The sequence below is a fragment of the Colias eurytheme genome, chromosome 22, assembly GCF_061535395.1.
Source record: "Colias eurytheme isolate Ceu_HAF_F1 chromosome 22, ilColEury1 Martin Lab GWU primary, whole genome shotgun sequence".
NCBI lineage: Eukaryota > Metazoa > Arthropoda > Insecta > Lepidoptera > Pieridae > Colias > Colias eurytheme.
The window spans coordinates 8,248,331-8,261,991 of NC_143001.1; the positions used below are offsets into that span (position 1 = coordinate 8,248,331).

The 13,661-nt window shown below is 32.4% G+C and overlaps 1 protein-coding gene across 1 annotated transcript; it reads left to right on the forward strand.

The window, feature by feature from the left end:
* The first annotated feature begins 7,672 nt into the window (after window positions 1-7,672).
* Window positions 7,673-13,153, forward strand: LOC149898806 (esterase E4-like). The gene is made up of 9 exons (XM_090115173.1): window positions 7,673-7,803; window positions 8,117-8,259; window positions 8,726-8,911; window positions 9,412-9,602; window positions 9,852-10,020; window positions 10,330-10,543; window positions 10,888-10,997; window positions 12,228-12,360; window positions 12,932-13,153. Exons 2-9 carry the CDS (start codon window positions 8,169-8,171, stop codon window positions 13,095-13,097), a joined length of 1,260 nt encoding a protein of 419 aa, XP_089971299.1. The 5' UTR covers window positions 7,673-7,803; window positions 8,117-8,168; the 3' UTR covers window positions 13,098-13,153.
* Window positions 13,154-13,661: the final 508 nt, after the last annotated feature.

A 13,661-nucleotide genomic window follows, 5' to 3' on the forward strand; every position in this document is an offset into this window, starting at 1 on the left:
ATAACACTGCTTGCAATTTATTCTCCCATTGTGTACTAACCACGTATTTTAAAAGTGTAAATATGTACTTCGATTTTACCTCTCAATAATAACAATCAGAGCTTATAGGGCAAGATTCACGTCATTACATTGAGACCTTGCACATTTCGGGGAGCGGTTTGTAAACATTTTTTTAAATAAATAAACATTTCCTTTCAAAAATCTTTGTTTATTTTTAAAGAACCTGTTTTGTGGATGTTGTTACTTGAAAGTGAGTCAATGCTTGAACCGTATGTCAATTGATAAAAGAAATTGTTATCGTAATGTTATTTATTGTTATCATTATTTACTTTCCTCATAGATTTACATTTCTTCAAAGGTCACATTAGTAATTGATCGTTTTGTTGTTGAATGGACGGAAAGTTTCCTTATAGTAACGGGATGGGAACTCGATATTATATGTATGACAATGTTGTTCATTGTTTTTGTCAGGTGCCTAAGTAATTAATATAATATTGTTTATTTGTTAAATAATATTTTGAATAATAATACTATTAATTATAACTTCTAGTTATATAATGAATAACTTTTACATATTTTTTGTATGATCGTTGATGTTAATATTGATCAAATCACGAAATGATGTATTTTCACAACTTTATTCCATTAAGTATTATTATTTATTACTGATTCTTGAAACGTGTTAAGTTTAAATAAACAACTTTTTAAAATGTGTGAAAATCACGTTAAAACATTTTGTCAATAAACAAGTAGGTACGTTGAGCTTTTAACCCGCCAGCACTCGCGCCTCAAGAAATTACATCAGCACTCGCGTGTAGAGCATTTTGCTCACGTTTATGAATGTCAATAAATGCATGTTTTACCAAAAAATATGAATAAAAAAACATTTTATTCAATAAAATACACATTATTTATTCTACAAAATATATATTCAAAGAGTTAACAATATTAATCTTTTTTATTTTAATTAACAATCATAGAAACTAATTTGCCAGTCTTGTAAGGCAGTCTTACGGAAAAAATTAGACAAAAAAAACTTTTCAAAAAAAAAACTTTAACAAAATATAAATAACCAATCTTCGTCGTATACGCGAGCTTTAAACATATCACATACTGTACGAATATGCTCGGTACATAAAATTTTTTGGCAGTAAATGCAGCTCTTATTGGTCTTGCGATTTTTGCGTCTTGGGCAAACCGCGCAGATACCATTTGGTTTTTCTTCTTCTGGTAACTCAGATTCTGGTAAAAAACGTTTCAACACTTGCTGAAGAGGATATGAAATATTTTGGAAGGTGCTTCTTCTTTGGATATGTGGCTGTGTTAGTTGAAAAGATAGTTGTTTCAAGTAGTCTCTGCGCGTGATGATTATACCCGTATTTTCTTTGTAAATGATTTGACTGTTGATTCCGGCTATGTTTAGGATCGTGAAAAATAATCTCAGCGGTCATCTACATGCCACTCTTGCCACAGAATACTCTTCTTTTAGTCGATCCACAACATCAACACCTCCTTTCGGTTTATTATAAAAGGTGATAATTTCTGGTTTCGCGGTAGTTCCAGTTGTTGGATCGATTCGGTCGTCGTTATGAAGTGTACTTATCATAAGAGCATTTTTTTATTCTTTTTGTTTGGTACGTAAGACACCAGAACCTTGCTCTTATGAAAACCAAAGATACTACTAGGTTTTGGTCTTAAATAAAATAAAATTTGTTCATCCCTTCGATCACGATCCATCTATAATAGAAATTCATAATAGATTACTATTTCAGTAATGTAAAATCATAATATTACATAAAAGTAGCAGTAAAACAGTCGCTAGATGAAAAAAAATAAAGTCATGAGTAAAAAAAAGTACTTGCGTCGATACCTGCGCGATGAGCAAAACGCCGCCTGATGGTACACGGCGCAACAAACCACCTCGTCCAAGTGACTGGCGCACACTTTCGAGAAGTGAACTGCATACAGGGGTGGGGGACGGAACAAAACTCAGCTACCAAATGAACGATGTACGTACGAATAATTTTGACAAAATGGCGGGTGTTTTAAATTTACTGTGAGCAAAATGCTCATAGCGCGAGTGCTCGCGGGTTAAAAGCGTTTCAAAAAACCGGCCAAGTGCGAGTCGGGCTCGCGCACAAAGGGTTCCGTAGCAGCAAATATAATAAATTACAGTTAAATCAACCTATCTCAAAAACTATAAGAGATACTTTGATCAAACCAAAAATCGTTGAAAGAGTTAATTAGCATGCATCACCTCTATTTTTTTTAGAATTTTATACCCCGTAGTTATAAAAATAGAGGGGGGGGGACATACTTTTTACGACTTTGAGAGCTGATATCTCAAAAACCGTTCACTTTAAGAAAAATGTTTTTTAGAAAACTTTATATCATTTTAAAAGACCTTTCCATTGATACCCCACACGGGTATGTACATCGAAAAAAAAAATTTCATCCCTCAGTTACATGTATGGGGGGCCCCACCCCCAATTCTTTTTTTTACTATTTAGTGTCATATTTTTGTAGCGGTTCATACAACACATATTCCCATCAAATTTCATCACTGTAGTACTTATAGTTTCCGAGTAAATCGGCTGTGACAGACGGACAGACGGACAGACGGACAGACGGACATGACGAAACTATAAGGGTTCCGTTTTTGCCATTTTGGCTACGGAACCCTAAAAAAGGGGAGGTGTTTTTAAAGATGAAATATAGTCATTTAAATTTATATTTACAAAAATAAGTAGGTTTATATGATATCTGCATATTTAACATAATAGGTGTGTGCAATATTAAAATATCTTATAAATTTTAAAATATTTTGTAAATAAAAATACTTACAATGGAACTCAGATAAAAGCAATGTTATTTTTCTCTTTATAAATATAGAGTATTATCAGTTATCATGCCCTACATGTTAATAATAATATATTCTTAATAGTTTATAGTAGATTATTATGATACTAAGAAATAAATTGACAAATTGTTACCTACTCGTTAAAAAATAATCGGTTAAGGAAAATAGATATGGGAAAACCCGATGTAACTAGTGCATTTCCTCGGCAAAATGTAGAATGTGGCATACATACAGTATCGCCCGTGGTAACTACATGTTTAAACTATCCTATCTCTCAAGTTGGATCGAACTGCACATGGTGTGCAAATTTTATTATAATCGGTTAAGTGGTTTAGGAGTCCATTGAGGACAAACATTGTGACACGAGATTTATATATATTACGATATACCTATGTATTAAGTTTTATTAACATGTTCGTATGAGACTGATTATTAATTTATTTCTGATTTGTATAAAAAAGTATGATGTTTATTTATTCTGTTTATAGATACTTAGTTACGAGCTTTTGGCTGATTACATTTTTCCTTCAAATTATAATATGTTATGAAACCTGTCCAAAAACTTTTGTAAGCCTGATGTATTAATTTTAATTTTACTGCTTTATGAACGAAAAAATACAACTCTAGGTACTACTTTTGGATGTATGTATGGTATGCTGTAGCTTATGAACTAAAACATAATACTTAAAGAGAGTGATAAGAAATATTTAAATAGAAAATTTGTAATTTGCGTATAATTTGGCTAAATTATATCATGAGTTCAAGTAATCATGTTTGTTTTATTTAATAATAACTTGTATATTTTTATTTCACACAGTAATCAGCATGACTGGCATATACCTAGTATAATCTATATATTTTGTCCATAACCAAATTCCCGTTACTATAAAAACTATTTGTTTCATAGTTTAGGTTTTTCCAATGTAAATAAACATTATGTAACCTGAATGGTGATTCAGTTTTCCATAACAAAGAAATAATCCATTCACTGCGGTATTTTATTTTCCTCAACAGTTTGTGAATTACTAATTTCCTATACTACGCATCTGCTAAGGTGTAGGGTTGCCAACTTTATAAATCCACTATTTTAGGTTATTTCTATCTCCATTGTTCTAAATATTAAAAAAATAGATAAAAATCTAACACTAGCGTCGGTTTTTGGCGAAAGGCGAGCCAAGATTTATATTTTTTGCAATAAAAATAGAATGCACTCATAGGTAGCCTGTGTATTTTTAAATTAATTCTTAATTAAGTCAACAAAGGCATGAGTTGTATCAATTGAATTTTAAAATTCATTCAATGTTTATATTTTTAAAGTTTCTAATAGTTATCAAAAATAAACCATGCTGTACATATTTATTTATTTTTCATTGAAACCTTACATTTAATGTGCACATGTTTATAATAATTAATGACATTGGGTAATTATTTGGTACATCTAGCAACCCTACAAGTTACCGGTCATAATATTTGCGTATGAATGACTATAGATCTCGTATGTAGGTACCTATGTTAAGCCAGGTTTTCCTGTTCAATTTACCTGTTTCATTTTGCCCTTACTTTTTATTCATACACAAACATTTATTTATTCAATTAGACTTCTTCTAGAAGCAGTTTTGAATCATCATAATATATTTTAACATTACTACCGATTCAGAAAGCAGTCTATGGAGAAGAACCAGCAGAAAACTCCATATTCCATCGGCAATTGAAACAAAAAAATAAGATATAAAAATTCGGAAATAAGTGAAAAATATTTGGCCAAATCAATGGATTTTGTATATTCTTACCATCGCATTTAATAAAGCTCAGTAAGAACAGAAACAAATAAAATAATTGGCGGATATAAAAAAGGACAGATAAGATTTTATAGTGTCATAAACATTTCATACAACAAAAGAAGAATAAACAATGTATTTGCTAATTAAGTAGACCGTACAATGTTAATTGTGTTATACTTTCGATATCTTAATACATATATATATAAATCTCGTGTCACAATGTTTGTCCTCAATTGACTCCTAAACCACTTAACCGATTATAATAAAATTCACACATCATGTGCAGTTCGATTCAACTTGAGAGATAGGTAGGTCGCCCGTGGGGCGAAGCCGGGGCGGACCGCTAGTCATATTATAGATTTATGAAACCTACTTTATACGTGTAATAAAATCTACTAGTACCTATTTAATGGTTCATAATAACAGTTGATGAGTGATGACATAATCGAATAATAGTTTTGATCTTGGGTTCAATGGAATTAATTGGTTTTGTTAATCTTTAGAAAATAGATTCGCGAGACAAATTATATAATTTGTCTCGCGAATCTATTTTGATGACCGAAGATGACCCAAAAATATTCAAGATTCACATTTTATTAATTAATATTTTTATATGAGGAAACCCCGATGTAACTAGTGCATTTCCTCGGCAAAATGTAGAGCCGTGTTTCTTCGATATGAGACGGATTATTAATTTATTTCCGATTTAACTATAAAATATATAGTATGTTGTTTATGTTAATGGATATTGTATTATGCGAGCTTTTGATTGATTATTTAAGATGACTAAAGAGATATTAAAACTTCATTTTTTATTTTATATTTGTATACTTATCTGTTTATTTATGTTACGCTCAAAGACCGAAAATGCGTATTTTCTCACAACGCGTTTGTGTTTTTCTCTTTCAATGCAATAAAGAAGCGCCACGAAGTGATTTCTGCATTGTCGTAGGTCCGGGCTAAAATTACAATTTAATTGCGCAATGTGGAAAACCGCAATAACTGGTTTAATTAAAAAAAAATATACGAAAATATTTCTGGACGGTAAAGTGAACCTTATTCAGATATATCTCAATATTTTTTTATTGTTTTTGTTTCTCTTGGTAATTTAACCTCATAGGAAGTCATATTGAATTCCATGTATGCATTTCGACATATTTTTAAACTCAGCGTAAAAATATACAAATTCATTATTTTTCAATAAATTATCTGTCTAAGATTTTATTCTAAATCTTGTCTGGAGGTTCTTAGTTATTACATATTAGTCTATGTTATTACCTAACTCCAAGATTTTTAAACACTTTTGATTGTAAACCGTTAGCTGTTTTTTTCAGGCGATGCGAGAGCAAGCTTGTCCCCATAAAGAAAGCGCTAACGTTCTGTCAATTTTCCACTTTTCCTTATAGGCGAAAATTTTCTTTCAATTTGGAATAACCATACGACAAAATAAAAAAGGATAACGCATGGTGCACACGGTCAGTCCCGCTCCGTTGTTCTTAGAAGGTGGATTAAATGTTACTGTTTATTATATTGTGCTGTGTGCTTGCTATAAATGCGAGCGATGAAAAAGGCAAGTAAAATATATTATCTATATTTTCTGACAAAAATCTCATCAATATAATATGTAAATTGTATTATAAGGAAAATGTTATCATTAATATATGAATGTAGGCAGAATATGTCATCGATATCGTAAATGCACCAAAACTACATAATTTTCCTTAAAACTAAAAAGTCCTATCAAAATCTCTATAGCTGTTGTACGGAATGAATGAGTAGGTATCTATGTATTAAGAAAGCTATTTCTATCCAAGAGATATATTTTATTTATAGAATTAACGATATTTTAAATAAATTTAACTACTTTTGCATACGAGTACTTACTTATAAGGAAAATTTTGATCGCAGCTGATTATAGATGTCCTTGAAGTAAATGTACGAACAACCCATAACTTGCTTGCTGTCTGAGACAGCTTTCTCGTAAACAAGACAAATTTTTTGTTCTTCAATCTTTATTCAAGCAATTTAGTAAAAATCAACAACATCTTTTTCTGAATAAAGAAAATAGCATGTGTGCCGTGCATACGTGACAGAAGTGGAACTTCTTTGGTAAGATTGAAATATACCAAATTCGTCGCCTTAATCCATGACGTGACGGTATTGCCATGGCGCGACTTTGAAATTTTACTCTCAACGCACCTAAATAAGTTTCACTTCAAAAGAGCAGAATTTCTTCCCTCTCCTTGCAATAAGTATCATCAAGAATTCAAGAAGAAAAAAAAACCAGATGAAATGACTTGAATAAAATATTTTTATTTGGTATTCCTTCTCAACAACAGCTGCCCAAAACCCAACCGTACGCAGCCCATCAGGCGAATTCCTCGGCATTTACAATGTGACGCGGCGCGGGCGCAGCTACGAGGCGTACCGCGGTATTAGGTATGCTGAACCGCCTGTTGGAGAGCTGCGGTTTCAGGTATGATATTCTTTATGATCTTGTCTTGCTAAATGTTTAAACTTTAAAGTGTGATGAATTTAAAATTCTAGTAACATAGGTAACTAAGGGTAAAGTAAAATAAGATTGAAAAACACAAATTGTTGCTCGAAATTGGCTTGCAAGAGACTCAATTAGAATCATCAGTATTTTTTATTTGAATTAAACTAACATTGTATACCATATTGTATACATTACTGAAAGATGATGTGTAACTTCTTAATTAATAAGTCAGTATATTTAGTAATTATTAATTGTACCGATGTGCTATTGTTGTGTTTCCAAATAAGTAAATTAATTAGCGCCTTTTTTGTGCAGCATTTTGCCTCATTTAATTTTAAGATACATTTTGTACGTAATGTTTTTGGCAATAAACTTCTTTTTTCTTCATTTCAAATTCATTATCCAACATATGATCACTAGGCTATATGAGCCAATCAACGCGTAATCGAAAACATGCAGGATCTAATCTGGCCTTAAAGCCAGTCTTTTCTTCTATGGCTTTAAAATATATGTTATTAACAGCCACCAGTACCAATACTACGATACGAGAAGCAAGTTGACGCCACTAAGAACGGCCCAGCGTGTCCTCAACCCTCCAGTCCGGGATACTATGTGGATGAAGACTGTCTTACCATCAATGTGTATACTCCGGTGAATGCAGAAAGGTAACATAACTGAAAAATAACCAAGAGCATTTGATGTGGTGATTTTTTTTGGGATAAAATATATATCCATAGGATTTGATATGATTAAAATTAAAAGCAATCTAGTGAAATAATCGAATGATGATAAACGTATACAGTTATAAAATCAGTTGACTGATCTAACTTCAAGAAGCTTTTACCTATTTATTATCAGCAATAATTTAAGACGGTGCATGCAGCTTAAAAATAATAGTTATTTCTAATGATTACAATGTCTTTTTCAGAAAAATATTAGAGTATAATATAACTTCCACTATTTCTAAACTATTTCTAGAAAGACACCCCTCCCAGTGATCTTCTTCATCCACCCAGGCGGTTTCTACTCCATGACGGGTCGCAGCGATCTGTTCGCACCAGACTATTTACTGGATAGAGATGTTGTTGTCGTCACTATTAATTATAGACTTGCTACTTTGGGTACGTAGGCTTTTTACCCGACTGCGACAGGAGGGTAATGTTTTTTGTGTATATGCGTGTATGTATATTTCTTTGTCACGCCGTGAAGCCCAAAACGCTTGTCGTAAATTACGCTTGTTTTTAGGTAAAATAGAGATACCTAAATAAATGGTAAGTGCCGTAAAAAACAACAACAACAATTTATGAAATACCTACATCTTTTATATTGTTCTAAAATATCAATGTTAATGATTAAATGCTACAGGCAAAATAAGAGTGATTAATTTTTTTGAAAATATTTCTTTCATTATTTCCGGTGAATTTAAATGTTCCAGAATCCGGTGGACTGTCGTTTTACAATCTATACATATTCCTTATAATATTTAGTTTTCTGTTTGTGATACATCAACTCAAAAAAAGGCGAAGCCACGGGCGGAAATTTATAATGATATAATATGATACATTCTACATTACAACACTTTCCTAGGTTTTCTTAGCACGGGTGATTCACTATCTCCCGGTAACAACGGTCTCAGAGACCAAGTGGCCGCCCTGCAGTGGGTCCAACAGAACATAGCCGCGTTTGGGGGAGACCCGCAATGTGTTACTATTGCTGGCTGTAGTTCGGGGGCTGTTAGTGTCATGTTACATATGATATCGCCTATGTCGAAGGGTGAGTAGACGACATTTTTATGTAGTTATGAAGTTAGAATGCTATTCTAGTAGGTTTTTGTTAGTTTGTTTATGTAGTTAGAATGCTGGTTTTTATTATTTTGTCAGTAAATTGTGACGAGAATCTTCATAATTATGATTAGAGAGAAACGGGTAAGCTGATTGGGCAATATAATATTATCAGATCACAATGATCTGAAATTACCAATTATAATTACAACTTATATTAATAAATAGACTCACGAACACGTTAAAAATTGCAAATTTTGCCTGTATCTGTGACAATTTTATGAACATTGCGATGGAATAAGGTTTTTATTTCAAATAATGTTTCATACAACACCGCTCGTACATATATTGACGACCTTTTAATAGATTGTGAGGAGTTCTTTAAGTCGTAAGCCAATACTAACATTCTATATTGTAAGTCATAATTTTCATTAGTACTTATAACTGCTACATATTTATTTGTACCAAGTGACTTTTTTTATATCTTTCGAGGTCTATTCCACCGCGCCATATCACTAAGCGGGTCCCCAGTCCGCAAGACCCGCAGTCCTACACATTTGTACCCTCTAGCGGTGCGTCAAGCGGAACTCGTGGGATGTCCCACTAACTCCTCTAGTGATATCGTTAATTGCTTGAAGTCTGTGCCGTGGAGGGATCTGGGGCTTTCGCTTAATCGGTTTTATGTGAGTTTTAATACAAAGTGCAAAATTTCATACAAATGTTTGTAATCCTATCATCTGTTTACTAAAAACAACAAACCTACCTACTACTTTTGAAAACTTTTTCTTGTTAGGCTTAGGCTTTAATCTAACTGTTTCAAATTTAGTAAATTTCGATTTGCTGTTTTACCTGATATAATTTTTTAGTTCAGTTTTTTCTGTTCTTTAAAGTGTTTATAGTTCAGTATTAAAATTATATTTCTATATCTATAGGAGTTCGGCTACGATCCTTTAACCTTATGGGCGCCAGTAGTGGAAGCCGACTTCGGCCAGGAGCGGTTTCTGCCAGTCGACCCGATCGACGCTATCCGTGAGGGAAAGATGCATCCCGTGCCTTTCATTATTAGCAGAACTAAGGATGAATTTTTTTGGAAGGCTTTTAGTTAGTTCTTTTAAAATAAAAAAGTTGACATTAAAATAAAAAAAAAAACGATCTTAATCGATACAAATATACACAGACTTTGTCGCTGACATCGATCCCGACACTAACTATAATACTGACACAGACGTTGATGCTAAAATTGACGTTAAAGTAACACTGATACTGACACTCACACTAAAACTGATACTGACACAAACTAATACTGACACCCCACACTTACGGACACACATACTGACACTAATATAAATACTGATGCCGATACAAATAAAATTTATAGATTGAGCTATTTAATAAATTATTACATTTCAGCTGTTCTAAAGAACGAAACACTTTTAAGACGTATGAACGAGAACTGGGAGGAAATAGCTCCCATATCGTTTATGTTACCACGAGATAATTCATCTTATGCAACTCAAAAACTTCGACAGGAATATAATCTGGCTGACTTGAAGAATGATTCCGATACAGCGTATAATCTGGGAAGACTGTATGTAGATGCTATAGAAAGTTTCCCTATTTACAGGTATTGTGGAAAAGTTATATTTAAATAGTGATTGCACATGTGCATTATCCTCGCATGAATTTACTTATATCTAACGGGAAAGATGGCCGAAACCTCCTGATTATGTTCTGTTTAAATTATTTGTCAGTTAAAATGATAATTAGTGTACAATATGTGTCTAAGTATTTATCAAGTATTGTCGATAAAATGTTATAAATTTCTTTTCGATCAATTTTTAATCTATCATCTTACTTAGTTCGGTTAATTTGTTTTCTATATCAAAACTTTACACTATTTTGATTAATTTGTAATACTTCTATAATAATCATCAGATTTTTGGTTAGGTAACTTTAAATAAATTCCAGATTAACAAAACTAATGAGCATCCATTCGACCGCTCCTGTATGGAGTTGTCTCTTCACTTATATCGGCAATAACAGCTTCTATCAAGATCCTGGCACTAAGAAACCTGTTGGTATGTGTGTTTTTTTTATTATTGGCTTAATATTAGTTCTTGGTATTATTAGATATAGATTAAAATTCGTGTGTATAGATGAAAATATCATCAAAAATATTAATTAATTTATTTATTTTATTATTCTTTATAAGATACATTGATTTATGGCCATTTTCAATTTTTTAATCTCTTATGCTCTATTTCAGATTTTAAATTGGCAATGTCCTTAATTACATTTTCTGAAATATCCTTTTTTCATAATATATTACTAGCCATTAAGCGCTAAAAAATTGTTCTTATTCAAACCATTACTATCCTATCATTACTATACAGGGTGTCCCGTCAGTAGTATGGCGTGTAGAGAGACTTATTATCTAACAAAAATACTAAAATTTCATAAAGTTTTTGACATATATGTATATATATGCTTTATTTTCAAAATTTGGTAAAAATATCATCCACATTAGCTAAATATGAACTTTTACCATTTCTGGTTTTATTCTTATTTATTTGTTCAAGGTACATGTACCTACATTTGTATTAAAACTCACATTTCTGGGTGAACATGAACCAGAACTAACCAACCATTATAGTAATTATAGTCCGGGATACATCGCCCATTTTTGCAAGTGATTACTATCAAGCTAATTTTTCGTGAGTAGCTTTATTTTGATGAGATGCCCAATAATTTCATGTACGAAACTCTCGATTGTGGTAGCTTACAGAGGTAACAAGGATAAAAATTTTTGATTTGACGGTTCTCAAATATGTATTACGCAATTTGTAGGACAATATGTCTGTTGAATTATATAAGTATTAAATAAGTGAAAATAAAAAAATCAGCTGGCTAGTAATCATTTATGATGACTTCGTTATCGATACACATTGGAAAGGGGGACTCTTTGATCAAACCATAGATTTTGTAGGACAAATATTTTTTCGAATAATTTAGATAATTATGTTGAGATTGAACAAAAAAAAACATTCAGTTAGTAATTAATATTTGAGAACCATCAAATCAAAATATTTTATCCTTGTTTCCTCTGGTAGCTACCACAATCGAGAGTTTTGTACATGAAATTATTGGGCATCTCATCAAAATAAAGCTACTCACGAAAAATTAGCTTGATAGTAATCACTTGCAAAAATGGGCGATGTATCCCGGACTATTAGATTCAGCCATTAGACTTCTATAATAGTATGAAAATTTTAAAATATTCCATAATATTCCTTTTTCCTTTATCCCAGGCATCGCCCACCACGACGACTTGCTATACTTGTTCTACATCGCGTACCGGTTCCCAAAGATCGGCACACAGGGAACTGATGCTGATATGGTGGACAAAATGATAGATATTTGGTACAAATTCGCGAGATACGGGTAAATTATTGAAAAATTTGTAACGTTTTCTTGGTTAAAGATAGATTTAACGTAAAAGTGAAGTTCAGTGTCCCCTAGTGGGGTAAGGGGCAAGATGCATTATGCGTTCGTTTGTTTCACTGATCGATTTTCTTTAGGGACAAGTAGTGGATCAGCCTTCTGTGTCCTGCCAGACCAAGATATTTTTATTTTCTTCGTCTCCACCGGGAATCGAACCCAGGACCCTTCATTTTTACGCTGACGTGTCAACCACTGTACCAAGGAGGCGGTCGTAGTAGATTTTACGTGGTGAATAATATTTTTTTGTCGTGTATTATGTAATAGTATACCTACAAGTTTGGGAGTATCCTAAAGTGGTTAATTCATAGTGGCTACTGATTTCCAGTTGTATTTGTATTTGAAATCGGTGAGACACCGATAAGTTTGTTTCTGCAACCAACTTTAGCAAGAAACGTAGAACAGACAGATTTGATTTGAATGATAGATATAATATTGAATTCTTAGATTATATTACGAAACCATGTTCCTACAAACATTAAGTTTTATTAATTAAAATTATTTATATTTCCAGGGACCCCAACAACCGCGGAGACACACCAGAACTTAACATACACTGGCCCGCGACATCACCCACCACTCGTCCGTATCTACAGATAGACAAACAATTATCTATACATGAAAACCTTTTCGATCAATTCGCCAGAACATGGGAGGAACTTTACCCGATTCAATATTAATTTAAATAAAAATTTATTGAAAATATTCGTTGTAATAAAGTTGATTCGAAGATTTATTGTGTCGTTTTATTTACACTGATCTTGTGTCTTAAAGGCAAAGAAAATAACAATATATGTATATATCTTATATATAAAATTCTCGTGTCACAATGTTAGTCTGCATACTCCTCCGAAACGGGTGGACCGATTCTCATGAAATTTTCTGTGCATATCGGGTAAGTCTGAGAATCGGCCAACATCTATTTTTCATATGTACCCACGGGCGAAGCCGGGGCGGACCGCTAGTATATATATATATATATATATATATAATATATAATATATATATATATATATATAATATATATATATCTTATATATAAAATTCTCGTGTCACAATGTTAGTCTGCATACTCCTCCGAAACGGGTGGACCGATTCTCATGAAATTTTCTGTGCATATCGGGTAAGTCTGAGAATCGGCCAACATCTATTTTTCATATGTACCACGGGCGAAGCCGGGGCGGACCGCTAGTATAATATATATATATATATATATATATATATATATATATATATATATATAT

Coding starts and splice junctions, on each gene's coding strand:
- LOC149898806 (XM_090115173.1), top strand. CDS start 8,169: ATGACGGGTCGCAGCGATCTGTTCGCACCAGACTATTTACTGGATAGA. Junction 8,260..8,725: donor TTATAGACTTGCTACTTTGG/GTACGTAGGCTT, acceptor ACACTTTCCTAG/GTTTTCTTAGCACGGGTGAT. Junction 10,998..12,227: donor TGGCACTAAGAAACCTGTTG/GTATGTGTGTTT, acceptor CCTTTATCCCAG/GCATCGCCCACCACGACGAC.